This window comes from Leptidea sinapis, chromosome 1 (genome assembly GCF_905404315.1).
Source record: "Leptidea sinapis chromosome 1, ilLepSina1.1, whole genome shotgun sequence".
Lineage (NCBI taxonomy): Eukaryota > Metazoa > Arthropoda > Insecta > Lepidoptera > Pieridae > Leptidea > Leptidea sinapis.
Genome location: NC_066265.1, coordinates 3,791,484 through 3,817,950, shown reverse-complemented (window position 1 = coordinate 3,817,950; position 26,467 = coordinate 3,791,484). Strand labels below are relative to the sequence as shown.

The 26,467-nt window shown below is 34.1% G+C and overlaps 1 protein-coding gene and 1 long non-coding RNA gene across 5 annotated transcripts in view; one reads left to right on the top strand and one right to left on the bottom strand.

Moving 5' to 3' along the window:
* LOC126969119 (uncharacterized) overlaps positions 1-3,192 on the bottom strand; it is a 174,766-nt gene extending 171,574 nt beyond the window's left edge. Inside the window, exon 1 of the long non-coding RNA XR_007730355.1 lies at positions 3,092-3,192. This is a non-coding gene — a long non-coding RNA (uncharacterized LOC126969119). The remainder of the gene's footprint in view (positions 1-3,091) is intronic.
* Positions 1-26,467, top strand: part of LOC126968329 (uncharacterized) — a 131,060-nt gene that overhangs the window by 86,363 nt on the left and 18,230 nt on the right. For 2 of the 4 annotated variants that reach the window (XM_050813294.1, XM_050813330.1), the window contains one exon: positions 8,516-8,608. In XM_050813294.1, the coding sequence (XP_050669251.1) occupies positions 8,516-8,608 (93 nt within the window). Of the gene's footprint in view, positions 1-8,515; positions 8,609-25,033; positions 25,195-26,467 lie in introns of those variants that run through there. The other 2 variants (XM_050813304.1, XM_050813313.1) reach the window with 2 other exon arrangements.

Genomic DNA, 26,467 nt, shown 5'->3' with positions numbered 1-26,467 from the left:
TACGGTTTGTGTGTGATATAGAAACTGATGAGTTTATTTTAACTTTTATTTCGTAATATACGGGATTTATCAGTTTCTTTTGGATGTCACATAATGCGGGTTACATCCAATTATAGTTAAGTTCTGCTAATTACATGTTCAATGTTTAGGTATAAGGTCATAAAATACATTTTGGAGTCACGAAAACAAGTTCGATATGTTTCATTCATAGACTTAGAATTTACAACCGTATACACAAATTTACAGCTGGATAATGCACAACCAAGTTTGATTTGACAGTGCGTTAGTTAGTGACTTAATATTTAAAATCTCAGTCAGACAGTCTCTCAAAGAAAAACTTAAAAAAATAAATATTATTACTGTTCATTGTCAGTACATTTATGAAAATTTAATATACGTTCACAAAAATCGTCACCTTTTTGCTCTTAATAGTGATTTTCATTATTATAACACACGAAATAAGGGATTGCTTGTAACTAATTCTAGTAGGCTTCATAAGATACATAACAGCTTTAAGGGTAAATGTATACACTTCTATAATAAAGTCCCAGCCACTGTTCAGGCATTATCTATAAATAAATTTAAATGTTTTACTAAAAAATGGCTTTGTCGAAATCCTATTACTCCACAGCTGAATATGATTGTTTTATAGCGATAGAAATGACTGTTCAATATTGTATATTTTTATTGAAAAGAGCGCAAATAAAAATAATGCTGGGAGAGTTTATTGCGCCGCTTCTTCTCTGTCAGAGCGCCATTTGTTTCCGAAGCGGTAGTAGTATCTAATATATAAGAAATGACATCAAAAATAATTTTAAAGGAATCAATTTTGAGAAAATAAATGCCTTTTATGCCATTCATAACAATTTTGTTCCTCGTGTTAACATTATCACAATTTCTAGCAAATTTGTTAATGAACATATAGAAAATTATGAAGAATATATTATTGAGATGCAACAGTCAAAATGTTTATTTCTTTATACACCTCCAAATCCCAAGCATAAATCGGTATTTACAAAAGTGTTCTCTCATTCTGTCAGCTCAACCGTGTCGAATAGCTGTTTGTTCGTACGTGCCTCAAAGCCTCTGCTCCAAGTTTAAGTCTCGCGTTTTGTAAGGCTTTAACGCCGGTAGCATCTGTTATCCTTCCGTTACGCACATCGGAGTATTTGCTTAACTAAATATATCAATACATTCGCACAAGTGTGCCTGATCAAAATAATTTACTATGAATAATAATAATCTTTATTTGCATTTGAATACGGTCAGTTTTACAATCGGTCTTATTTTAAAGTTTCTTTTATTCTACCTACAAGGCATGCAATATAAAATTTTATTTTATACAAAATTTAACCTAACCAATGCAATGGTACGCTTCTCCGTAATGAAAGTTTTAATTTAATGTAATTATAGTATTGTGAATATGTATGGTTATAAGATTTGTTTTGTTTGAATAAACTTAACCAATAACTATTATAAATTTTCTAAGAAATTTGAAGTTATTATAATCATTTAAGACAATCATAAGATATAATATAACGTTTATATATTATAACTAGCTGACTCAGCAAACGTTGTGTTGCCGATATTAAAATCGCGATACCAAAGTAACTGTTGATCGTAGATGGATGAAAATTTGAAGTTGTATGTATTTTTTAATGTTGACTCATAATCAAACAAATTTAAAAAAATCAAAAAAATAAAATAAAAATTTTTACCGTTGAATTGAATACTTTTGGCTTACTTAATAAGTTCATTTAAATTATTAATTATATGCTTATACTCGTTCACTCACTTCAGCCGGAAGACGTCCCCATCTGGACAAAGGGACCTCCCCCAAAGATCCCCACGACGATCGGTCCTGCCCTCATCCAACGTATTCCGGCAATCCTGGACAGATCGTCACTCTATTTTTTGAGGGTCTACCAACACTAGGTCAACGTGGTAGCCATTCGAGGATTTTACTGCCCCAACAGCCATCTGTCCTTGGAGCTATGTGCCCTGCCCACTGCCACTTCTGTTTTGCGATCATTTCCAATGCCGGTGACTTTCGTTGATGAGACTTTGAACTTTTTTACTTTGAATAATCATCGGATGATCATTATTTTAAACATTTACAATAATTGTGTGTATAGTACACACCACAACATATAAATTCTTTTTATGAATCACCAGTGGGAGGCTTTTGAACAGAACAACGGCGCCCATTTCTGTCGTGAAGCAGTAATATGTAAACATTAATGTATCGGTCTGAAGGGCGCCGTAGATACTGAAATTACTGGGCAAATAAGACTTAACATCTTACGTCTCAAGGTGACGAGTGAAATTGCAGTGCCGCTCAGAAATTTTGGTTTCTTCAAGAATCCTGAGCGGCACTGTATTATAATGGGCAGGGCGAATCAATTACCATCAGCTGAACATCCTACTCGTCTCGTCTCTTTATGTCCTTTAAGAGCTTTAAAAAAATAAGAAACAACATAATACCTGTTTATTTTACGTCATTACAAAAGATTATATGCTCAGTGGTTCTATTAATGTAATAAATGATATGGCAACATTCTACATTATTTATGAACACAACCATCTATGATTATTATCAATAACATCTGCCAGTTGACACCTGCAGTTGGCACACTGCAGACAGACCAACAAACGATCGAGATATAGTAGCTGTACTCGGCAGATGAACGTGTAACATTGTATCGTGGACTGTAATTACTATCAATTGTAACAATAATGTGCAGTGCAGGGCTGGTGTTTATAAATTATAATTGTTTCATAAACAAAGTACTAGCTACTTCACTTGTATTTTCCATTTGCAGTTTTATTTTATGCTAGCTGAACCGACAGACGTTGTTCTGTATATAATAAATAAAATAATGTTTTTATATGAATTTGTCAATAATATATGATAACATCAAAAATTACTTCGTAAAATATGCACCCTGCTGTCGTAATGAAATTGTTTCACAGCAGAACTGTCAAACCGTGCGTCAATAAATTCTCTCATAGAAATTATGTATGGACACATCAAAGGAAAAACAAATTTGTTGTTTTTATTTAATTTAGCAGCATTTTCCTATTTGTTCACCTTTTAAACCTTCTCTGGACTTCCACAAATAATTCAAGACCAAAATTAGCCAAATCGGTCCAGCCGTTCTCGAGTTTAAGCGAGACTAACGAACAGCAATTTATTTTTATATATATAGATTGCCATGTTAGGGCCAAATTATCTTATAGCCAGCAAGCAATAATGAAACGAAGCTTTGTATATACGTATACATTAACTTATACACAAAACATAAAAACATTCATTCAAATTAACACCTTATTACTTGTCAGTAATGTTCAAAGTCTCGTATCATTAGAAATTCGGACGCGAACACGAAGCAAGAACTATTATTTTAGCAATTGAAATGTAATTACATATTTAGCAAAATGATTAAAAATGTCAAGTTAGTTACATAATTTTGTTCATTTAAAGGGGCACTTACCTGAAATACGATACTCTATCCTTTTTTAAGTTTGGATATGCTGTTATTTGGACAGTTTTTCACTGAACACTTTGTCATTGCGTGGCGTTATACTCAAAGCGCGGTTGAAACACAACAGAACGAAAAGACTGCCTAACAGACGCGTAGGCAGAGTTTTGCTTCAGACATTTTTGACGTCAATGCTCGTAAAGCATGAATGTGCAAGCTTTATTGTGCTTTGGTTTGAAGGGTGCGGTATAGTGATATTTTAGTGCTAATGCGATAGCATTTTCTGTCCAACGTGACGAGCGCAATTGCGATGCCATTTATAGTTATGGGTTCAATCAAAAACCTGAGCGGTACTACGATGTAATAGGCTAGTGAACTTATTGGTCGTATCGTCACTTTAAAAAAAATATAAATTCATTCTCCCCAACCGATTTGTACAAAAGAAAAATAGATTAACCGATGACACGTTAGATTATAATGATCATTAAGACCCAATCCGTTGGGCTAATTATCATTATGAAATATTGCAACCCCATGATATACTTAGATATCAAATAAAAGGGTTTGCTGAAAGAATAAATAAAAAAATTGAATTGGTTTTAGATTGTTTTTCAATTTATAAATACTTTTATTCATTGAATGTTTGTATGTTATTTGTAATACTTATTCTACATGAACTGCTAGGTAGGGTAATTGATAAACTGTTTTGCTAAGAGGTGGAAATACGTTTTCTATCAGGGGGATTTGTCCGAAAAGTTCTGTTAAACTAGCTTCCTGTTTTATTATAGTTATTAAGCTTCTTCTCTGGTTAACATACTTTTCATAAACAAAGTTATAAGTCAAGAAATATAAGAAATCTCAAAATATCCTCATAATGTTCGCTTGAACTTTAAAACATATTATGAAATGTCAACTGCTATATTAATTACAAGTTGTTATATGTTTTGATATATTCCATCTTTCAAGTAACCTTTACTACTTGATACTTGAATGCATCTTAAGATTAACCTTTGAGGGATCTGCTGTTACTTACGTGGGTGTTAGTTGTCGGTTGGAGTGTCTAGTTTGAAATCAGTAGGTGTACTATCTTATAAATATGTATGATTTAATTGACAATTAACTGGATCATACTATTGTGTGGTTTACATTTGTATAGGCGTTGTAGGGCTTTGTGTGACTGCTGTTTTAATTCGGGAAGTATTTATGTCAAGGTTGTTCACTTGTACTTGATTTTGTTTAATTAAAATCCGGATTTGGTAACACATTGAGAAATAAATGAATAGTAAAATTATAAAACTGATTCGGGTTTAAAAATATTATGATGTTGTCGCTGTAAAAGTAAAATTTCTGTTAAATTACACATTAAATTTACGTTTTACCAATTATAATTTTAAAATGAAAATTAATTTAAGTTACTAGGTTTTTAGTAAGTACCTATCGTTGAATTTGTCTGTTTTCTAACAAACTTGTTGTATTGTTCACCAGCTCTGATAATTGGAGAGATAAGCCCCAAATAAGATTTTATAAGCTGTCTGCTAAATATATTAGAAATACTTTTATACTAGCTTATAAGATTTTTATGGAAGACGAAAACAATTGGGCTTACATACACACCTGATGGTATGACCACTACGGCCTTTACGGTCGGGTCTTAAAACGTACACGTACTCGTAAATTCAAAAACCGAAAATACAGGCGGTGGGCACCATCGTTCATACATCGAACAAGGGTCACCATCATGGGAGTCAACCAACCTACCTATTGTGTCACTGATACCTTTTAAGGTGCAATAATAAACTGCTGTTTCGTTCTTATCATGCATGAGTTATTTTATTATAAAGAGATGATATTTTGAGGTGATAACTTCATATGGGAGGTTAAACCGCTTCGTAACGTAACGCGTTACGGCGCCAGTCTGTCTGGCTTCCCTTTCTATCACGCATACGGCAGCGATAGGCAGGCTCCTCCTCTCTCACTCTAAACAATTGTTGCTTTTATAGGATTTAATAATGGTACCAATAATGTACATACACAAACTTCTAATGTATATATTCAAGAATTGTAACTAACAATAAAATATATTTTATAATCAATAAAAGATTTTATTAATTAATAACCTTTCCTTAAATTATCATATTAAAATACATAAAATTTAAGTAATAACCTAAGATTTTCTCAAGTTAAACAATTTCTATATTAAATAGTTCAACTTCAAGATTAGTATAAGTTATTTCTTCTGTGGGGCGTCCCATGCGCACACGTTTTTTTTATATTATGATGCATATATTCCTTAGTATATTGTATACAATGTTTTCACAGCAACATGCACTTGAGAAAGAAGTGAAGCTCTCTTTACTACCACAATGAATTTTCTGTAGATGATTTAATAATATTTGTCAAATATATTTATAATTGTTGTTTTCAAAACGTCGTTACAGATGTTTTATTCTTTGCGATCCTGAGAACGTGGCACCGACACATATCGCGTCAGGTGCAACGCAAGCCACACAGATGACGTCGCAAAAAATTATATACCGGGTGTAAGAAAAGTAACTCCTAAAACTGAAGGGTAAAATTCGAAAGAATCACAAACGAATACAAAGAAAAAAAAATTATTGAAGCAGGCGTTACTTTGCGGAAATCCATAATTATACAAATGACTTGAGTTTTCTTTAGTGTTAATTCCGCCAATATTTGTCTTTAAACAATTCGACACGTGTTTCGCCTCTACACGAGGCATCCTCAGGACGTGTTGTCTCGCCAATGTATTTGCATTTGTATGAATACAAATTAGGTATACAATTTAGAGATTTTGTTTTTGTTGTTCTAGATCAAAGTTTTAGTTGTATTTGTTTGATGCGGTTACTAGTGATGACAGTAATCACCACCATTATGTTACGAAGCATTGAATATATTTTAGTATGAAACGTGCACTCATTTGACATAAGTTTGAAATAGTAGTAATTACAGTATGGCGATTAGCGACGAAGTATAAACCGGCTTAGTTAGAAAGCGCTTTGCTTAAAACGCAGTGGTTTTCGGCTATCTACGTTTTTTACAAGATTATAACTGTCATCTGTCAATCTATAAATGACTGCAGATTTCATACAATCGACTAAATCGCTTTTTTCTTAGAAGTTTCGCTAGGCTGTTCTTCCCCTACCAGATTGGACAGTTGAATTTTTTATATTTGCGTTAGGAGTCGATGCAACGAAAAACATCAGTAATTATGTGTAACAAAATTGATCATATTGTTCTCATAAATCTATTTGAAGTCAAACATAATACTAATTAATTATTATGTGTGTACAAAAGTAAAATTTTCACACATCTCTATTGTCATTATAAGACTTTCTGTGAGTTTCGCTCACACTTCCCACAGGTAGCGTTCGTATTACAATGTCTGCATCCGTGATTTTACAAAGCCACCTGAGATTATCTTTTTTTATACCATTTCATAAGCTCATGTATTACGCGTAGGTTCATCTTTTGCGAAATCATATTGAAAAGAACTCTATTCTGTATTTCAAAATACATTGATTGACTATTTTGATTCTTAACGACATTTTGAAACTAAGGTGTTATCGTAGGCGCTGCTTATGAGTATAATTCATCGTATAATATAACTATTAGTGTCATTATTGTTTGGGGTGATAATAAATTCTGAAATGTGCATATATATTTATGATGGAAAGGGCGTATATTTCGTATTAATGTTAATTTTAGGGCTTTTCTTTGGTAATTGGCCGAATTTTATTAGTTGAAATAATAATTTATGTTTTTTTTTGTGTTAATTATTGAACTATCAGTCATATAGCTTTAAAAAGATAATCGGTCCTATTTTTAAAAAATAATGTGAGGTCGTATGTGTTTAAAAATATATTATTTGAAAAAAACTTTTTTGAAACTTAGTGACAAGTCCGAAACGTACACAATACGTTCCTTTTTATTACTCACGAGTCGACGCATGGACCAGCCATCGTTCTCTTCGCACATATTTGAGGGAAGGAGACGACCCGGCACACGATGCCGCCGCAAGCAATGCCATTTTAGTGAGCATGACGAACCATGTTATAGCATACCTACGAATGATAACTACAAAATTACAATTTTTAAGACGGATAAAAGTAGGGGATTAAAAAAAATAATAATCAGAACCTGAGGGCGTTCGCTCCATTCCCAAATCAGTGGTATCAATAAATTGACTGAATACAGTCCCCTTACCGTGCGTTGTCATTCAACATCTCAACAATAGCGAATTTTTTTTCTAATTAGGAAAACAAACAGCATACATCAAAATACTTAGTCTCATTATTACTTGCTCCTATTAAGTTCACAGATTACGTACATGATTTTATAAATTTGCGGGAATTTTCCTTACTAATATTTATTGAGTTATATATGTTACAAATGCATAAGTTTCCTAATGTACAACATTATTACCAATATTTTAATAATTTTGTTTTAAACACTGATTTCATGCCAAAAGTAGTCTAAATCTCCATACTGTCTATTGTAACATTATCATCAGCCGGAGGACGTCCACTGCTGGACAAAGGCCTCCCCTAAAGACTTCCATGACGATCACTCCTGCACTGCCCTTATTTAACGTATTCCGGAGATCTTGACCAGATCGTTGGTCCACCTTGTGGGGGCCTACCAACCAATTCGAGGACTTTACTGCCCCAACGGCCATCTGTCCGTCGAACTAACCTGCCCACTGCCACTGGCAATACATACTGGTTGAAAACCTTCGTCTTCATACACTGATATTTGTGAGGAGAAGATTTTACGGAGCTTCCTACATTGTATAAGTCACAACAACTCACAAGCTCTTATTAAAAATCCGTTACGACCATATCTAGTATTAACTGTATTAACTTATTAATTATCTTTTGGAAAAACAAAAACTTTTATTTTACGAATATACAGTCTGGGTACTGTACAGTATGTAATTTTGTTTGACATGTACGGAGAACCAATTAATGTTTAATGCTGTATAATCTAATGGAATATTTATTCATTGTCCGCAGGTGCTGTGGCATCTTGATATATTCCGGCGTAGTTTTCGCGAGCTGACTGGCCATGCCTGTCTTGGTCCATCCTGCATTTTTTGCGCCCTCAAGGTAAGGTCCTACACACAGGTGCACTAATGCCCTAGATCTATGAACTTAGCTAATTATAGATGGCGTTGTTTTTGTTACTATAACAGGTATATCATGCAGTTAATTAAAACTTGCAGAGCTATTAGCCCTGCTCAATTGTTTTATTCATTGAAAGATATTTTAATGCTTAAATTTTATCATTAGAATTTAGTCTGAATATGTGGCCTTGAAAAAATAATTATTGTTCATACGAAGGTTAATCTGTAGAGTACCAATTACATTCAGCATGTGTGTTTTTCTTTAATACAAAAATAAAAAAGTTGCCAGCGTTTAAAGAACACTTAATTTATTTTAACCAAAATTTATTAACTACTATCTGACCCAGCAATCGTTGTATTGCCGATATTAAAATCGCGATACAAAAGTAACTGTTGATCGTAGATGGGTGAAAATTTGAAGTTGTATGTATTTTTTAATGCTGACTCATAATCAAACAAATTTAAAAAAACATGTCAAAAAAATTAAAAAAAAAATGGCGTGGACCACCCTTAACATTTAGGGGGATGAAAAATAGATGTTGTCCGATTCTTAGACCTACCCAATATGCACTCAAAATTTCATGAGAATCGATCAAGCCGAGAATTTTATGTATTAGATTTGACTATCTTAATTATAATTTAGCAATGATTATGTCAGATATTTTCTTGATTTAAACGACTTATACTGCTTTTATGTACACCTGAATTTGAATCTCATATAATATACAAGCCTTTGGCCACGACTTCGCAATTCGCTTCGTCAGAGACTTCTTAAAATACTTACTTGGCCGTTATGGGAAGTTATGGGAGATGAGAAACATGTCCATTCAAGTCTCTAATTCAGATGAACCAAAGAACAATATCAATATGAAGTAAAAAAATCTCCGTTCTGATTGGTCTTGAATTACATTCGTGTTACGGGGAAACCAAAGTATATATATACAACAAAAGTATATATATACAAATGCATTTGAAGTTCATAATCGTTTTTAATACCATTAGAACTAGTCGATTTTACAGCCAAAGTGCGTTTTTAGATATTTTACATCAAAAATTCAAAATAATTATGTGGAAAATTTCATGACGTTCAGTTGAGTAGTTAAGACATAAACGCGTAATAATCAAACAAACGCAGTCGCATTTAGAATAAATATTAGTAAGGATAAGAATTTAACATTTATAACATTTGGATAGTTAGTTTCCTGTTAAATTTTCTATTATACAACTACGTAATTAGTGTATATGGAGTGAAGACAATGTGTTCTTGAGGTGCCTCAGAGGCCCCGCAGTTCGTACACACCAAACGTGACCTTTTGAACAATACGCTGTCTACTGGCCCGTTCGACCGCCGCGCTTGACCCCAATCATAAACCACAGCTTTCGAGACTTCTCGCAGGCAAATGAAGAGGGCGCTAGTGTTCCTAAATCAAAAAGTAAATCAAGATGTGTGTTATATTCTCAATTTTCCAGCGTTGATCAGATGATGATTAGAGTTTTATTATTTTTCTTATACTAGTTGACCCGACAGACGTTGTTCTGTAGATTATAAAAAAGTTACTGTTTTATAGGACTTTGCCAATAATATTTCAAAACATCAAGAAATATTTCGTAATGTATGCTCCTTGTTGTTATAATGAAATTGTTTCACAGAAGAACTGTCAAACCGTGCGTCACTAAATTCTCTCACAGAAAATATGTCCATACAAAACAAATATTGAAACTAAATAATATTGTGGGTCCCAAATCAAATAAAAACTATCCTATCTCTCAAGTTGGACTAAACTGCACTCCATGAAGTAATCCCCATTAAAATCCGTTCATTAATTTAGGAGTGCATCGCGGACAAATAACGTGTCATGTAATTTATATATATTAAGATTATGTAATCGCACTTTTATACAGGATGTTATCGTTTAGTGTGGCCAGGAGATTATTCCGTAACTATAACAGATATAAAAAAAACTTTGAACTGATATCAAAAGTATGTTACCTAATCAGTCTAATGACATGAATAACTTTTTAAAAATGAAAAAAGTCGTATCCAAAATTTTGATATTAAACACTCACATACAATATTATGTAGAGCTATCGAGTCCCACATCGTCCGTCAATTTTGGGACAAATTAAATTTATATATTTTTCATCTAAATAATATAATAATAATAATGTATACATTTTAAATCACATGTCCTGTACTATTTTTAATGTCTTGTTATCAATTACCGTACTCTACTATTTAGATCTTTGTGCATGGAACATTATTCCTTATTGTATCCGGATAAGGTCCTTGTTAGCTGCGCTACAGTTTATACTTTAAAGGCACAAAAGGCATTTATTTTCTCAAAATTGATTCCTTTAGATTTTTTTTGATGTCATTTCTTATACTACTAGATACTACTACCGCTTCGGAAACAAATGGCGCTCTGAGAGAGAAGAAGCGGTGCAAGAAACTCTCCCAGCATTCTTTTTTTTGCGCTCTTTTCAGTAAAAATATACAATATTGTACAGTCATTTCAATCGCTATAAAACAATCATAATCTAGTCCCAGGCCGATCATTTAGATATTCAGCAGTGGAGTAATAGGATTTACGACAGAGCTATTTTTTTATAAAACATTTAAATTTATTTACAGATAATACCTGAACAGTGGCCGGGACTTTATTATAAAAGTGTATACATTTACCCTTAAAGCTATTATGTAGGTCTCTTATGAAGCATACTAGAATTAGTTACAAGCAATCCCTTATTTCTAGTGTTATAATAATGAACATCACTATTAAGAGCACTTTTGCAGCTGTCATCGTTTTTACTTGTTTAAGTATTAGCTCTGTTAAATTGTTCCAAATAAAAGTTTTTTTTTAATTGTTGTTCAATAAAGTTACATTAAATCATTTAAGACAATATTGCTTGCATAAATCTAATATTTCTTCAAACAGGATAACTTTATAAATATATCATGGCACGGACTTAAAAAATCTCCTATTTTATCTAAACCTTTCTTATGAAACGCTTTGTGTTATGAAGTAAAACTATTCTCGTACCAGTTTTTGTTAAATATGTCATTCATTATCCACTCTACTGTTAGGAAATGTTGCGTTACTAAGTAATTGCTTGATTAAAATAGTGCTACCATGACTTTCGTGGCGTGTTTCACGATCCATTGAGTAAGCTGGTTCTGTAGTCGTGTCGTGGTTTTACGTACCGCTGTATCTCGTTTCTCGCTCTTGATTTTATAGTCCTTTGTCTGTTGTGTGAAGGGATATATATTGCTCCTGGAAACTACTACATGTTAGATAAGCTATCAATAATATTTCGTTTATTGTTATCTAGTTAAGCCCGGGCACGTTTACCGTCTTTAATTATAGATTTGTTCACGTTTCGCCCCACACAAAAAATTCTTTTTTCGACCTAGATTTTATTCCTATTTATATTCGTCTCGAAAGTAAGAATAATGAATAATTTAATATTTTATTCTCGTTTAGTCTCACTTTTTGTTCTTCATTCGCCTCATTTAATAATTCATTATGAGTTGTAGTGCCATAATGTTTCAGTTAAATATAAAATCCATGTTTGACTACACAGGCACACACCAAAAAGAAAGAAGAAAGAAAGAAAACTGTTTATTTGTGACGTTATAGTATATTACATCTAAATACAAAAGACTTAAAAAAATTAACGTAAACAAAATTGAAGAATATTATTTTCTATAAGTTATATAAGTACAAAGTGGTTCCAACTCAGCATGTTTGCTGGTTTTATATATATTTTATGTAAGGTGGTTGTTATATGTATATTATACCAGTTAGTATGTTCTTTTATTACATGATGAGTACATCTATTTTATCTAGTTTTTTACCCTGATGGCTTGGACATGAAGGGAGCTGGTGTGGGACGCGACTTGCGTCGACAATCTGGCTTCTTCTCATGTCCAAGTTACGTAAGTTTCTGCTGGGCTTGCTGCTTCGACTGCCGAACACAGCAAACGTCACAAATATGTCGGCCTCAATGAATCATACATCTTTGTGTGTCGAGACACTTAGCTCGTGGGCTCAGTGGCGCCGAGAATATACAAAGAACTATCTTCTCACCTCAATAGGGCTACTTTTAACCTAAGCACTGGCAGCCATCGGTCAACGGATCAGCCTAGCTATCCAAGGCGGAAATGCTGCCAGTATCCTTGATGAAGTGTAAAAATTACAGATTTTATTTAAGTGTTTCTTTAAGTCTTTCATTTAAATGTTTCTTAATATATATAATCTTTTGTGCGTGTATAGTAACTGAACTCCTCCTAAACTGATGGACCGATTTTAAAAAAACATTCTGTGTATCTTCAGGTGGATTCACAATTGAATTACCTCCTAAATAGCTGGACCGATTTTGATGATTTTTTGTATGTTCCAGTGAATTTGAGATTGTTTTAGATTCTCAATTCCATCCATATAATATAATTCTCCTGCTCAAGTGTATGTTAGTGATCTCCTCCTAACGACTAGATTTTTCAAATTTAAGACGTGTGTACAGGACAACGTCTGTCGGGTCCCCTAGTTACTTTATAAATTTCTAGGTAAAACTGATATATTTTCTGGTAAACAAAACGTAATACTTACACAAATAATATTACACAATAATGCTATTCTACAGTTACAGCTTCAACCGAAGTGGAAACGTGAACGTTTTATTTGTTATTCGAATATTCACGTTTTTATTCAGATTGTAGATTCAGGCTCGTAACTCTTGGGTGCAATTTATCATACTTTAGCGTTTAAAATTGAATTTGCCTTGCAAACTAGTTGAATAGAGTGTCGCAACGTCGCTCAGAGATTGCAGAACAGCATAAATGTAACGACAGTTTTTGAAGTGAAACTTCTTTAGCTTTTTAGTAGGGGAAAATCTTATGGGTTCGCGTCACTGACATGCTCATAAGTGCACGTGATAATGATAAATAATTAAAAAAAAATACACATAGATACTTCTTGGTTGGGTGAAATCTCGTGACTTCGCGTAACCAAAATGCTTAAAGCAGTATATCTGTAGCTATACAGCTGACGTATTGTGCAGCTTATAAGTGAAAATTTTCAGCAATATGAATTTTCAAATTTTACTACTAAAAGTTCTAAGTTTTCACTTCTATTGGCAGTCTCTACAACTGTTAACTTTTTTTTCGTTTTTATTATGCGACAGTATTTGTTAGGTTTTTATCTCGGCAAGAGTGTTATGAGTTGAGTGTTGAATCTATATATGTATACAAATGAATTAAATTACTTTACGTTTGTTTAAAATCGCTAATCACCCACAGTACTAAACTAATGTTACATTTTTTTTTAATATAGCATATACATATATTATAATGATGATTACATTATTATATTCAGCTCTATACTATCAAGGTTAGTTTCTGAAAAGGTCTGATCTGATAGAGCCAAACAAATATGTTAATTGTCATTTACCTATAGTCTATACCCAGGTCAGGTCCCTACCCAATGTCAATAAAAAAATTATAACAAGATACCAGAACACTTAAAGTTGAAACAAGTATTATAAAATTGCAGGCTCTTTGATAAAGTTAGTTTTGGAAAAAAGTTACTATTCTATTTAGTGATGAACATAATGGCAGTGAGACAGACAAATATATCAGCCAAAGTTTAGAATTATTATAATAATATTGACACACTTTTTACACAAATTATCTGGCCCCAAATTAAGCATATATAGCTTGTGTTATGGGTATATTTAATACAATATACTTAAACATACATAAATTCATATAAAAATACCTACATAAACACATTTTAAACATCCATGACTCGGAAACAAACATCCATCATATAAATGCTTGCACTTACCGGGATTCGAACCCGGGAAGTCTAGCTTAGTAGGTAGGATCGCTAACCACTCGGCTATACAGGTCGTCGTATTATGGAGAATGTCTAAGTGTATATTATCAAAGGTTTTCAATTATAAACAATTACTCAGACGAACACCAAATCTGAGCAAGTGTTGTGTAAAAAACAAACCGAAAAAGTCTTACTCTTAGAAAATGTGTGATAAGGTAAACGATAATAATAAATATGTCGATACCTCAGTCCCATTGTGTTAAGATTCAGTATATTTGAGATAAGTATAAGAAATTTCTCCATATTATTTCCAATATTTTTTCATAAGTCTAGAATATTTTCGTTTCATACAGTAACAGCTCGAGTAGTTATTTGAATTTTGTTTGAGAACCCTTTTCTGAATTGCTACTCTTTGGAACTTAGCTACCAATACAATGGTTATGAAATCAAATCATACATGTTAAATTTACACAAAGTATTTTACTACCAAATACGTCACAGTCGATCTTTTGGCGATTTTATCTAAATACCAAGCACAAGACAATAACAATACTAACGTCGTTGTAATGGTGATACCACAGCTAGGACCGTGGTCGTACGCAGCTGCAAAACCGGTTCCCGCTCACCAACTTATCATGATCTGAGCGCAGCATCTATATATTATAGTACCTATGCGCTGCGTGGATGTCAATCCAGTTTACTGACCAATTATAATATTTCTGACGTAGATACAGTAACTGTTAGATGGTGTTTGCTTACGTGCTAATAGGTTTGTCCCTTAGATAATTTATACGATAACAATATTGTATATTTGATTAAAAAGAGCGCAGAGAAATTGCTGGAAGAGTCTAGTCTACCTACTACCTTTTGCTGCTTCACAACCGATGAAAAAATGCCAGGTTTATTATTTTAGTTTGACCAGCTACGTCTTACACCTGTGATTTGTATAACACTTTGTGTTAGTGTGGGTGCATAGATGTTAACTGTCAGCCTTAACGATTTTTTCCGACGTTTTCACAGTCTATGAATTCACGAGTTTGCACCCATCCAAAATGTGTGTTACTATATAAATATATATTTATTTTTCAATTATTTATCGCTTCCGCCAGTCATGACCATGTCGGTGACGCGAATCTGTAAGATTTTCCCCAACCAGAAAGTGCCCAACGCGTCTAGAGAAGTTTTCACTTCAAAAATAAGCTTAAATTTTGAAACTGGAATTATTTGGATTAAACCTTAAGATTAAACATTAAAAGAGATTATTAAGCTATAAGCAAGAACATAGTTATGTGCCATGATTATTGGCGCCAAGAAATCAGTATCATTAATAACTTTCCATGTCTGGACTTCCATTACATAAGCGTCTGTAATAATAAAGTTATTTATAATATGTCAACGTTTGAGAGTAAGTAACGAACAGTGGGCGATATGTGGGTGCTTTTCATGTTTACATTATCAAGATTAATTTTATGTTATTTCGGAAATGTGCTTTAGAGATATACTTATTTGTCTGCTTTCAAATGACCGTACCTACCTGATGCTTTGTTATATTAGTTTAAGTAAAACATTCATACAATTCTGTTGTTATATTATCACTGAATGAAGTCAAGATATTTTTAAGTAGAGTTCTAGCCGCTTTTAACATATTTTAAATATTAAACCGACGTTAATACGGCGCGACTAGTTTACTTTACTTTAGTTATTTTCATAGTATTGTGTCCTATGGTTTATTGCTATGAGGCAATGCTGCCGATATCAATGCCATCTTTGTGCTGCAGAAAAGAGCTAAATAATCGTTGAGAGCAAAATTTAAAGAAATAAAATTCTTCAAGTGAATTTTCTAGAAACTGTCATAACCATTATGTTCACAACTGATACAAACATAAACTTATAATGCCTACTTACTACTCGGCTAAGTCGAGTTAGTAATTCTTTTCTGGGGCGATGTATATGGTTTTACAACAAGATTCCAGAAAATGTTTAAAACAAATGAAGGTATAACGAAATTCAAAAGAATTGTTAAGAATCGTTTGTGTGATAAAGGTTACTATAACATAAATGTATGTCTTAACTACAGATTGGGATAGGAGCCACCGCCCTTAGGCTTATAAATAATAATTTTTATTGTACGATTTTACATTGTTACCATATTTTTATATAAAAAAAAGATGCCCGCTGAGGTTCTTCTCAGGTCTGAGGCATACCTTTTGGAATTGACTTTCAATAAGTGATATTATAACCAATTTTGAAAAAATAAAATTGAATTTGAAACCACCAGCTAACACACACATTGACATATCAAAATCGCTCATGCATTATCGGACTGTCAGGTCAACTATATGCTAGTATATTCTTTATCTATGGTATACTAAAATCTCAACAAAAAAATTTGCTTAAAAAAACCGATTTCAAAAACTCAAAAGTATATAATAACTTTATAGATATTTAATTTAATACACCTCTTATGCAAACCTTATATTATTTATATATGTTACCTATTCATAGGGTTTAAGTCAGTGTTTGCCCGCTTGGGTTGTTTGGTTCTAGACGAAGCTATACCGCTCAAAGTCACGCGTGGCGAGTGTAGGTACCTGCTTTTACATTTGGCTTGGCATCGGAAAATCGGATCATAAATCTCAGCGTAATCGGTGTACATACATAACAAAAAGAAATACTAATTGAATTGAGAACCTCCTCCATGTTGAAGTCGGTTAAAAATTACATGTCATTTCTATGTTGACAAATGATTCCACGTTAATATAGGTATTAGTTAAATATGAACAGCTAAGGACTAAGCGACCTCTGCGTGTGAATTTGATATTTAACACCGCGGTATTATATTGCTTATTGGATATTCATATTCTTGGATATCATATTTGTATCTTATATAGCATGCTTTGTAAAATTTTCGTTTTATATATTGAAGCTATACTCATTTTGGCGCGTTTGGGAAGAATTGAATGAATTTTTACGATGTGCGCGTACATTTTACACCGACACCCAAATTCGACACCCTAACCATTTGTATATGTACTTCAGACCATAATCAGACTAAATTAACTAAATTATGCGGTATAATAATGAATATAACCACTGAAAATCATTGGTTATATTCAACACCTTGTTTAATTCAGTATTTTTTTTGTACAAAGCTTAATATTAAGAGGAATGTTTAAGGATTTTTCTTTTTTTACGCCAAAGAAGTAAAATTTTTTGCGTGCGTACTTAAGTACCTACAGACCTTCCTCGACAAGTTGTTATGTTTTTAAAGTGATAACCCTCACTTCTAGTATTAATACACAAATAAAAATTATTAAATATTATGAACGATGTGGGACTCGAACTTACGACCTCTCGCGTTCCGTGTGAGTGCTTTTCCAACTGGGCCAACCGTTCGAGTGACGTATCGACATAAAATCTTGTATGATTTGAACTCAGGTCTTAGCTTCATCTACAGGATCTACTTTATAGTTGATAACCTGCTCAACCCCAATATTAACACTTTTCTTATTGAAGAGGAGAAGAATGAGGATGTGATCACTTACTTTCTTTTTACACCAGAGGAATCACAAGATAGGTACCTATTGCGCCCTTGATGTTTCAAAATCGTTCCGAAGAGCTGTTTGACCTGATTCCTGCCACCGAATTCCACCTTCGCACGACACGCCACGCAAGGATATAATCCCAACATCTAGATGTGTGGCGTTCGTCTACAGTGCAGTTTTCCAGGAAATTTCTTCCAAGTTCAACTAAGAGCGGAATGACCTTCCTTGTGCGGTTTTTCCGGTAGGTACGATACGACATGATTACCTTCACGTACACCTTTCTGAAAGACCGTCAATTCTCCTGTGATTCCTCTGGTGTTCTAAGAGAATGTGGGCGGCGGTGATCACTTAACATCAGGTGGCCCGTACGCTCGTTTGTTCTCCTCTTCCACAAAAAAGCATTAACATTGGTTGCTAGCCAACAATATAACTATTCAATACAGTATCCACACTTTGTAAGTCAGCCTTTGACGATCTTTTGATCTCATCTCCTGACAGAACAGAACGTGCGAGAATCGAGCTTTTGGTTACAAGCGTTGCCTTTTGCGTCTCTTTGGTACGCTATTTGATTTAAAATATGACATCATCCATAGATCATATAAACGTCTAGATAGACTATGACAGCTGTGAAAACTTCGAAATAATTCAGTTTAGAGTTACAGTCCCACTAACCCAATGTGTCATACAAATAGTAAGTGTAAGACGTGGCGTGTCACTCACGCTAAAGTCTTAAGCCTGGCCTGTTTTCATCGGTTGTCTGACAGCAAGAGACTCTATCTAGGCGTATAAATTACGAATCCGGTGGTAATAAAATTAAATGAACTACAACAACGCCTGTGTGGCGTGCAACAGTTTTGAACATCACGGGCAAAGTTGTGCTATATGGTAAAGTTTATGACGGTGCTGTTTATAAGTAGGTATCATTCTTAGACAAATAGGTTTCCATATATTTCATACAAACGTTTGCATGTACAGAAATCCGAACCGTGCTAAGCTTATTAAGGGTTTCTTATCAAGAGGTCTTCATATGTTTTTTATTTCTTTTTCCATCTTTAGTACAGACGACGAAACCAAATACTAGACACAATAACATCTTTATATATCCGTCGCGATTCGTGAAGCCAGCCAAAACACTCGAACCGAGACATTAGGTGCTAACACCAATGTCAACACAAAAAATTACTTGCCATCTGGACTTAATCAACACTTATGTCTATTCTTATAACCTAAACACATGGTCGGATTTGGTACGGCCGGACCATCGGACGGTACGGTTGGCGCCTCACAACAATTGTACCGGCGTCGTACTCAGTACGGTCCGGACGGTAATAGTAATAATGTTATGCGAAGGACAAATCTACATACCATCAATTATGATCCGGTAGTCTGAAAGTTCAGCCGTACCAATTCCGATCATGTGCTTATAGATTTAGTGTCCGTCTGTCTGTCATGTAATTCTGTAGCGACAAAGTAAGACGTGACGAGCGAAGATCGAAGAAACATGGTGAGAGTCAATGGTAACCTATTGCGACCACGATGTTTTAAAATCATTCCGAAGAGCTGTTTGATCAGATTCTTCCGATTCCGATGCCGCCGAATCCCACCTTGGTACGACACCCCATGCATGAGGATATTATCCCTACATCTGGATGTCAGGCGTTCGTCTACAGTTTTCCAGGAAATTTCTTCCACGTTCAACTAAGTGTGGCCTAACCTTCCTTGTGCGGTTCTTCCGGTACGATAAGACATCGAAGGTGAAATCGTCATCATCACCATCATCTACCCGGTTACATTATTCCTGGACCTGACGGCGATGACGTCACATAGTCGATTAGTTACGGTATCTAAAACAAGCATCACTATAGAATATTTTTTATAAATAAATATTATTATTAATAAATAAACAACGATTTATTTAATATGTATTATTGATTGATATAAAGGCGATGCAGGTTAAGTACAAAAAGTAAGCATTTACTTTCTAACACAACTATAAAGAACAACAGAACAATTAACAACAAAATTCAAAACGTTAAAATGATTTTTTTAAAAACAATGCAGTGATAACACGAAAATATCACATGTAACAGTAATGAAACTGCAAACTGACGCAACAGGACGAGCACGGTGGTGGTAGTGAGGTGAAAGGGGAACGGGAACAGACTTCACGTTGCAGCTACCTCCAGAGATGATGTCCCCAGAATATATTATTGTAGATATTACCTCTCTGTATCGAGGTAATATAAAGAGAGATTTTAAGCAATACTGGCCAGCTATTTCAAATCGAATTGATCATGAACCAATAAATTTGTTGAGAAATATATAAAATCGCATAGTTCTCTCGCTGCAACCTTGAATATAGTGATTGCTTGTATGTAGTCTGGTGTTGGAATGCGAATCATACAGAGGCTGTTATCATACGAAGAATTGTAATTACAGGCGGTATTGTATGATTGCACAACCACGAGTTGAACATTCTACAGGTGTCGAGATTTTTATACAAGTTTATCTGAGAGGTGTGTGATGTCAAGTTAAAGTAGATGTATTGACAGTTTCTGAAAAGGGGGTTTTGTCTTGTTTTAATGTTGTAGTAATAGAAACACCAAAAGCCAATCGTACAACTTTATATTATACAGCCATAAAATAAGAAAATCAAGAAAGTCCGAGTGATGCATGGTCTCCTAACTTCTACGTTCTAACCACAGGTAATAATAGGCTATAATATAACCAGATAGTTATGTTAATGTTTTTTTTTGCGCTCAAAGGAGAATGGAAGGAGGGAGGTGGTGAATGCTCATGCATACCAACGCAAACGCCGAGATATGTGGGACTCACAAGAGCCTACGTGCCACTAAACACCACTTGATGGTGGCTTTAGGCATGGACCCGCTAAGCCTTCTTCGTAGGCGACCTCTCTTGGGGAGAAAGAGGTGTAGGCGGCACTCACTTGGGAGTATCCGCTAAGATATGGGACTAGTGACATCGGAAGGATGATCACAAACGGGTTCGTCATGTGGAGGGGATACAATAGATTACAAGAATTAAAAAATTAATCATCTAAATAATCTGTTATTATAAAATACATTGAAATTCGCCTGCAATTTTGGTACAAAGATATAAAGGCAAATACGCATATTTAGTTTTTACAAATAATCAGTTACAGTTAATATCCTTCCATCAACTCTGTTCAAACTGAATCGCTGACGTACAATAAACTAGTAGACTCCTAATCGCCTATTAAAAAGTCGACAAAAAATGTCCGAGCGGCGTTGTATATGCATATACATTAGCTTATACAGATAGCATTGGGGGCACAAAGGTTAAACTGTCGTATTTCAGGTAAGTGCCACCTGAAATACGGCAGTTTTTGGATATACTGTTTTGTCAGAAGTTTGGATATACTGTTAATTTCACAGTTTTTCAATGAAAACTTTGTCATTGCGTGGCGTTATATTCAAAGCGCGGTCGAAACCCAACTAAACGAAACTCCGCCTAAAAGACGCGTAGATAGAGTATTGCTGAGGTAAATTTTTGAGCGTGATTGTGAGTCTAGTTGTTTACTGTTCGTCAATGAACTGAATTGTAATAATTTTACACGTGTCTTGCCCACTAAGAAACCCTCACCGCGCCTCGATTAACGAAATGAAACGAAAACTAGGAAAATTAAAAAAGTTATAAAACTGAAAATAGTTCATGACCTTATTATATTATTCAACAAATTAAATTTGAAAACAATATTTATAAAAGATGCAGTACTCGAACCCGCGACCTCTCACGTTCCGTGCGAGCGTTCTTTCCACTGAGCCAACCGTTCGAGTGACGAATCGTTAATAAATCTTGTTCAACTCTCAGGTTGTGGCTTCAAAAAAAAAATTACAAACTGAGTATATTATTCAATTCAATCCTCGAGATTCGCGAGCTAACTGAATCGTACAAAATAAGTTAAATATAAAATATTCTTATTTATAATTAATGTTAATAAAGATTTTCTCAAAAATCTATGTCAGGCTTAAATATAAATCGTAAATGAAAAGTAGTTTGGTGAATATTGGACAGGTCTCGAGAGAAATGAACAAGTGTATCTGAAGTGGGACGATGACATACATAAGCTGTTCTTGACGAGATTCAGAGAATCGTGGACACACCAGCACACCACGTGCGCGTTAAGCAGGATGGATTTGATCCCAGGAATTGGAATTGTCTATATACCCTCAAGAATTTTAGGAATAGGATTTAATTACGTAAGACGAAGCGGGGTGATACTTGTGCATAGTCCTATATAAATATTACTTTTCACAAATTTCTGTAAGCATAAGCTGATATTTAAAACAGTAATTGTACTTTAGGATGTAGTGTGATATTAATTTACGTGGAAACGCGTGTTAGAAGTAGTATTACGTGTTTTTATATATAGTGTGTATTCGTTACGTGTGACCAGAAAAACTTTAAACTCATATGGAAAGAACGTCACATAATTAATAAATTAATTTTAATTTTTTTGATATCTCTAGTAGTTACGGAATAATCACCTGGTCATTGTTAACGATTACATCCTGTATATCTTTCCACATAGATATAAAAAAATTACAAGAATGTAAAGACTGTCCTAAATTATTTTTAAGGGTATCTCAAAAGAAAATATACTGTGTCGATTTATTCGCTTATTGTTGTCAGCTAAGCTATGCCTCTGTCTGCGGCCTATCGTTTGTATCTAAAAATAGTAACTATAGTTTCCTCCTAAGAAGGCCCGGTCCTGTCTATCGTCAACGCGAACATGGTCGAAAAGCATGTTGTTTCATCCAACGCATACCGCCTGTTCATGACAAGGAAGAAGAAAGCTATAACATTAAACGAAAAATAGTTTGCAGAAACTCCATAAAACTTCTTCCAGGACATACATGTTTTTGAATAATCCTTACAAATTTGTGAAAAAAATGTTTTTCATATAGAATCTCCATTTGAGAGCGAGGTTTCTATCACAATGTTTTCTTTAATTTTACAATTTATGACTACATTATGATCGGCTCAGGTAAAATTTGTACAAAAAAGCAGATATTGGGTTATACTGAATTAGTTTCTAGATATTTGTATTTTATATAACCTAGATATAATGCACAAGATACTTATAAGTTACTTTTTTTCGAAAGATGTGTTATAACGCCATAACTTTTTAGTGTCATTAATCAGGTAAACTATAAGATTCCGTTGCTTTTTATTATTGTATATTTAACTTTTTTTAAGTAGGCCTGCGAAAGGTTTCGCGTGCCTTAAATACTATTTCACGTTCTTGTGAGACACTGAAATATTGTGAATAACGTTTGTTAGCTATGAATGACCGTAAGCCTAACCCACTTATCGGCAAACAGGTTAGTAATAATAATATACAATCAAAATAAATGAAAACTCCTGAAAAAACAGTACACAAACTATAATAACATCATCCACGTAAACAAATATATTCATAAAAAGTGTTCACAAAATGAAAACTACTGGGCCAAATTACGTAAAAATTTTATGCGACCTAATGGCAAACATTGTGCATCAAAATAAAAAAGAATCACGAAAATCGGATCATAAGTCTGCTCTTAAGTGTGTTAGGTAAATTAAGTGTAATTAGGAAATGTTGTCGACTTGAGACAGAGGCGTCACGTTGTCGGAAGAAATGCATCAAGCCAACGTATTATGATAAGGCTTCTCGTTACGACAGCTCGCTCTTATCATTAGCTCTTAGCTGTTACCAGTTGCGTTGTACTCACAACCGGTTGCAGGCTCAAGTACATGAACCTACTTAGATCGTAGTAACATGGTGTTAGATCATCGTTATGTTTACAGTACAGAACTGAGGAAATTATTTACTGGGAGATTGACATTTAAATGATTTGATATTATCTATGTATATACAGTTTATGGCAGTGGGCAGGGCACATAGTTCGACGGACAGATGGCCGTTGGGGCAGTAAAGACCTCGAATGGCGACCAGGAACTGGAAGACGCAGTGTTGGTAGGCTAAATGGACCGACGATCTGGTCAAGATCCCCGGAATACGTTGGATGAGGGCAGCGCAGGACCGATCGTCGTGGAAATCTTTAGGGGAGGCCTTTGTCCAGCAGTTCTTCCGGCTGATGATGATGATGATGATACAGTTTATAAGCATTGCTCTTTTATAAGTTTTTGTTAAAGTTATAACTTTTACCAGTTACCACGACTTGTTTTTTTTAAGAAGTGGTATTAAATTTAATTCATAGCTAAAAACTAAAATCAAAATTTATTGCTTTAGTAATTTATATAAAGTTTAAATAATATATGCAAGGCAATGCAACAATAATTTTTGGATCTTCAGAATTATTTAAGTAAATATTCCGATTTCTTTAAATTATTAAGCTATTAAATTACTAAATATTATTAAGCTAGATTATAAATCGCCAAAAGCTCTCTCCTGCAGCACAAATGTCGTATTAACATCGGCTTCAATTCACCATAATACTATACAACAACACATAACACGATGAAAAAGAAATGTAATTTTTTATCTGCATTTAGTTTCCTTCATTTATTTTTTTTTTATTTAGGTACAATTTGCACACATATGAAAGTCAATTTTGAAGCCATCGGTTTAAGATTCATCGGTCTTCCTGATGAGGTAGTATGATGAATCCATTGCAGACGTCAATATGAAGCTATTTTAAATAACTATAGTAAGCTAGGCGACCCGTTTTGTAACTGAAAGTATAATAAAAAAATCATAGTTTTCCATCAGGAAATACCCAGAGGTTATTGTCCGGTTTCCTGTCTGCCTTAGTACCGCCATAACCAGTGCTTGTTCAATACAGCATTTGCAGTAAACACAGTTGCTAATGAAACGCTTAAAAAAGCTTTACACGAAGACTTCATCTCTACCATATTGAGATACGTAACCGGACCCCCGCGTAAGCCTCGCGTCTGTCTCGCTCGCGCGTGCCGCGTTATTCCCTTGGCGCCAAAGCCTTGCGCGCTATCTCTTTCGTGCGCGTACACAGCCTGCGAGCGGCGCCGTATAAGCAACCTTTCTATACCAGCGGACAGACGCGTGCTTATAATAAAATAGTGGAAAATCATTTGTGTTTCGGGTTTGTGATTAAAACATGTGAACTTGTGTCAAAGGTCATTATCATGTAGTGTGAACTGTGAAGTGAACGGTGGAACATCGAGTGGTATGCTGTCTACAAGTTAGCCTTGCGAGCGCGCTCAATATGCTAACTATTTTAAATGTCTACGACAACTTATTGCGATATGTTTCAGGGCTAAATAACTTAAATATTGTCTCGTTCCTAATGAATATATTTGGTTTGCTAATTACGTCCTCGAATTTTTATCGAGTGACGACTTGAGTTGTATACTTCACTAGTTTAAACTCAACAAAATAACAATAATATCGATTAATTACTCACTAATACTCGTTATTAGTTAATATATTACAACGTATTTTGATGTTTTAATACGCAATCTATAAAAATATAGGAAACATCACGTTTTTAATATAGGTTCTATTGTTCAATAGATTGATAATTAAGTCGCTAAAGTAAATGCCCACACAATGACAATTGTGTCAATATATTCGCCAAATAATCTACCCACGTTGGCAAGAACTGATCTCATTTTACGTGTTTTGCCATGAACTCATTTATAATATTCATATACCTTAGATACATTCGTTAAGAATATGTTTAGCAGTTTGGGCGTATGTCCATGTATTTGGTGACTATATAGTCACTACTATATAGTTACCAGTCTACGGCCCACTAGACTTGTTTTTCATGATATATCTTCTCGACAGAAGCTACTTATATGGCAAGTACTCGTTCATTTATATGACATCTCAGTCATACATTTGCAACATGTTTATCGTTGTAAAAGTTCAAACTTGTACCTTTTAAAACTGTAAACGAGATTTCCACTTAAAATAAATTGTGGAGCGAAACAGGCAACGAACATTAAAATTCAAATTCAAATATTTTTATTCAAAATAGGACATGATATCACTTACTGAAAGTCAAAAATTATCCCTTTCGAAAAAGTATGCCTCAGGCCTGAGGGGGCGCCAGAAACTCGGCGGGCTTCCTTTTTTTTATAAAAATATAGTATAAATTTAATATCGTCCAATAAAATTTATAGACTGGTCGCTCCATTCCCAAGCTGTGGTATCATTAAGAAAGTCGTTTATGTTATAGTAACCTTTATCACACAAACGATTTAACAATTCTTTTGCAGTTTGTAGTACATTTGTTATGAACATTTTCTGGGGTCTTGTTGTTAAAGCATCGCACACAAAAGACTTACTAACTCGACTTAGCCGAGTAGTATTTAAAGAAATAGTTTTAATACAAACCGTAATAAATTTAGAGTTGGTAAATTGAAAATTGTCTGTACCGCAGAATATCAGTAACTCCATTGTCTCTTTAGCCTTTCTCTTCCACATCTCGAATG